This window comes from Oncorhynchus gorbuscha, linkage group LG09, assembly GCF_021184085.1.
Source record: "Oncorhynchus gorbuscha isolate QuinsamMale2020 ecotype Even-year linkage group LG09, OgorEven_v1.0, whole genome shotgun sequence".
NCBI lineage: Eukaryota > Metazoa > Chordata > Actinopteri > Salmoniformes > Salmonidae > Oncorhynchus > Oncorhynchus gorbuscha.
Window position 1 is genome coordinate 60,038,496 of NC_060181.1, and position 4,475 is coordinate 60,042,970.

At 41.3% G+C, this 4,475-nt stretch overlaps 1 protein-coding gene across 1 annotated transcript; it reads left to right on the forward strand.

The window, feature by feature from the left end:
- The first annotated feature begins 416 nt into the window (after positions 1 to 416).
- LOC124042888 (transcription factor Sp5-like) lies at positions 417 to 2,727 on the forward strand. Its single transcript, XM_046361021.1, has 2 exons — positions 417 to 768; positions 1,186 to 2,727. Exons 1-2 carry the CDS (start codon positions 718 to 720, stop codon positions 2,257 to 2,259), a joined length of 1,125 nt encoding a protein of 374 aa, XP_046216977.1. The 5' UTR covers positions 417 to 717; the 3' UTR covers positions 2,260 to 2,727.
- The last annotated feature ends 1,748 nt before the right edge of the window (positions 2,728 to 4,475 follow it).

Here is a 4,475-nt window from a genome sequence, read left to right on the forward strand (position 1 = left end):
TATAATAAAAAATTTAATTTATATTTATATTAATTTATATTTAGGAAAAAAAGGTAAATGCTTCCCCAGCGACATTAACTTTGTGTTGAGACTTGATTTGCTCTCATTAGCTACTCCTCTTGAAGTTATCAAACAGCTATGCGCCAGGAGATCTCCAGAGATAGCAATGTTACATTGTCACATCGGGTTGTGCTACAAATCCTTAATTACAAAAAGAGGATCAGATGACTACAGCATCCAATACCAGGGTCTCCAGGCGGCATGGGGGTCTTTGATCAAGAAAATCCAATTATTTGTGTATATACATTTCCCACATAGTGATTACTTCATTAATTGTCCCGCCTTTATCTCCTCCCTTCCCATCCCCCCTAATAATCAGCTCTTTTATCCAGACCAACAAACACACCATAGGAGCTTTGTGGATTCAAAGGATTTGCTTTCCCCTCTCATAGAGCCGCTATTCTTTGATGATTGGGCAGCGGCAAACTTCAAAGTAATAAATCTTATTTCTGACTGGCTGGCGGCCCACCAAAGTCCTTATCAAATTCTAAGAAGTGATCCCTCACTCTCCAGATAGTCCAAGGATATCTCGAGGAGAGGAAGTATTGAGAGTGAAGACTTTACCACGTCAAGACATTTTTCTACGCTTTTACATTTATCTCAATTAGTTTTGATATTGTGATCTGTTTTTAACCAAAAAGAAAGAGGACGTTTACCATGGCAGCAGTGGCTGTACTGCGGAATGAAACACTCCAGGCTTTTCTTCAGGTTTGTTAAAAACTTTTGGCTCTCGTTGTGGTGTTATTTGTCCTTCTCAAAATATTACTGTATGTATACGGTAGTTTAAAACTAAACATTTAGTCCGCGCGTATTGTTAGTTATTACGCGTGGCGCATAATGCGAATTTGAACCTGGTTCATCTATAAAAACGTATTGTATAATAACTGAAATTTGGCTGTTTGATTTACTGTATGTGGCGAATAATAACGGATTCAATGATTAAGTTGCAACTATATGTTTGTATTGTAGTCATTTTGCTGGAGTGAGAGTGCATTAAAACTAATATTAGGCAAATCAATGTCGTTTTAATTGCCGGAGTGCCCATTTATTTTCAATACAGTTACAACTCTAGTTTAGAGCCAAGTCAACACATAATTAATCATTATTTGTTTTATTTATATGCAGGACCGCACTCCTAACTCTTCTCCTGAAAACTGTAAGCACTCTCCACTGGCGCTCTTAGCTGCCACTTGTAACCGGATCGGACACCACCACGGATCAAGTCCGGCGGATTTCCTCCAGGTTCCTTATGACACTACTTTAGGCTCGCCGTCGCGAATTTTTCATCCTTGGAGTAACGAGGGGAATCCTCAAAGCACTCTCTCTAGCAATTCTACTTTTGGACTATCATCGAAATCCCAGCTCCACATTCAAAGTTCATTTACTTCCCACCACGAGCTCCCTCTCACCCCTCCAGCGGACCCTTCATATCCTTATGACTTTTCTCCAGTGAATATGTTACCGTGCTCAATGCAGTCGTTACAGTCCTCTTGCCCACCCACCTACGTCCCTGCTGTATCTTACGCAGCGCCAACTGCCATGCCAGGTTTCGTTACGGGACATTCTGGCCTTGTGCACCAGCAACAGAGGCAGTTGTCCCCTAGCCCAGGGGAGGATATTCCGTGGTGGAGTCTCCAACAGGGAAATCACGTCAGTCATCACCACTCAATCACCACTCAATCCCTTGGCCACCACCGTTTCCAACTGCAGAGGGGCTTGGTGATGGGGCATACAGACTTCGCGCAGTATCAGACTCAAATCGCTGCCCTCCTTCACACAAAGTCCCCCCTCGCAACAGCCCGAAGATGTCGGAGATGCAGGTGTCCAAACTGTCAGTCCTCCACCTCAAACGATGAGCCCGGCAAGAAAAAGCAACACATCTGTCACATACCAGGGTGCGGGAAAGTTTATGGCAAAACTTCCCATCTCAAAGCGCACTTGAGGTGGCACTCGGGAGAGCGTCCATTCGTTTGTAACTGGCTTTTCTGTGGCAAGAGTTTCACCAGGTCGGATGAGCTGCAGAGACACCTGAGGACTCATACTGGGGAGAAGCGCTTTGTTTGTCCAGACTGTTGCAAGAGGTTCATGAGGAGTGACCATTTGGCAAAACACGTCAAAACTCACCAAAACAAAAAAAACAAGTGTCATGAGAAGACGTTTGATCATCACGTGAAAAGGGAAGATATGAGGAACGTGTAGTAGCCTACGTTAGAGTCAATTTGATATCATCATCAAGATAGTGCAATATAAGTCCTTTACTTAGTTGAAGTACAAACTGACATTTCCATTATTTTTGGTTACTTCGTTTTTTCTTACCTACTGAAAAACTATTTCTCTAACATTGCAGGTCTGTTTAGGATGATTTTTGTTGTTGTATATATGACATCTGTCTCAAAAGTTATCATGGGATCCCGGAGAACTTACTTTAATACCCCAATGGGCTAGTATTCAGTGTCTATAAACCATATCAAGAAAGACAAGTTTCCACTTGTGTTTGGATCACTGTCTTCGGTGGAAGATTTCACTTTCTTGTAAATAATATTTAATAGCTTTTGTTGAATGAAAGTGTCCGTTTTCGCTCCATGTGGGGTGTTTTAGCATGCTCTTGAAAAGATATGCTATTGTTGATATGACCCAAATACTGTGTGAGAATAAAAAATATACAAATGTCCCATATCAGAATTAGTCTCATTTAATTTTTCATAACATATTACCTGAACAACAAAAAAATATATATCCTACAACTTCCACGCTGTTTCAATATGTTTTGTGTTGTGGTCACACTGTACAGTTACCTGTGTGAGGACTTGCCCTTTGATCAACCGGTTTACCATCGTGCGGACCATTCACCCATTGCTGCTGCTTAGACTGAGAATGCATATTAATAACAGGACAAGTTTTGTGCCATAATTGTAACTGAGAAGTTGGTCAAACCCATGATACAATAGTGAATCATGGAATTTTACCTTCGACATCCACTAGTAACACGACATTCATAATATATGCCATTTAGCAGATGCTTTTATCCAAAGCGACTTACAGTCATGTGTGCATACATTCTACGTATGGGTGGTCCCGGGGATCGAACCCACTACCCTGGCGTTACAAGCGCCATGCTCTACCAACTGAGCTACAGAAGGACCACATTCATCATTTGAAGGAATATAAAATGGTCTACTTCAGGTAACATGGAAAACCACATGAATGAAATGTGGAAGATTCATTTAGGCAAATATGGTTTTCAAACTCGAGAAAAAACTCTCAGAGCCATGACGGACCAAGCCCGGAGTACCTGTCATATGTACTCCAGGCTTGAGGCCCTACTGAAACCAATGCAGTGACCGGGTTTTGGGATCAGTTGAAACGGCCGGCCTTTTCAGCTGCAGAGCATGTTTGAAATAATATGCAGTCTAAATAAGTTTCCACTTAAATCCTCCTGTAAACATCGCAATGTTGGACACATGAATGCAAATGGGTATTCTTGAGCCACAGGCATATTGAGGTTTTTCAACTTGGCCTATGCCTCAGATCCAGTAACCCAGTGTTTGATTGAATTGAGGGACCTTAACACTCAGTACTTGAGACAATTCATATCTAAACACTTAATGAGATTGAGTGCTTCATCCAGCTTCCCCACGGGACATCTCCACATTCCACGGACAAACAATAGTCATCTACAGTACAGTCATCACACAAAAGACGGGAGGGAAGAGGGGGGGGGTATTGTAAACCAAATACATCGGTGGTGATCATTGAAAGGAGTCTTCACCATTTGAACTTTTAAGTCTTGATCCAAATTTCATTATCCTATTATGAAGCGAAGACTTCTAAGGACGCGTTGAACACATCCATGAAGGCTCCTAATGGCAGACAAAGGCTTTGTTGGCCACTGATTGGCTTTAAACGTCCAAGATAGCCATGATTATAATAACTGTGGAATTATAGAGAGGGGAGGGGGGGGCATGCACGCACTGTAAAAAATAAAGATCTAGTTGTTTCAACTAAATGTTATTTAGTAACTGGTTTTCGGCTGGGTTTCTGTATAAGCACTTTGTGACACCTGCTGATGTTAAAGGGGCTTTCTAGATTCATTTGATTTGACACCCTTTTTTTGTTTACTGAACCTTTTGGTCAAAACATTTTTAGTTGGCCCAAACTTAGCTCCAACGTGAGAAAACGCAGGCAAAATGTCAGTCGACTTTAAAAGGATGTTTGCACAAATGGCTCGTGTTCATTCAACTACAAATTATTATTTGGCCTAAAAAAAAGGATGTGGAACTAGTTACGTACACACAGTGCTTTCGACATACATTATTTTAAAACTTACATATTGACATACATGATTACATTGTGCTTGTTTATTTACACAGTAATTCATATTCAGCATGTCCTCACCTGGGATTTGAACTCACAGA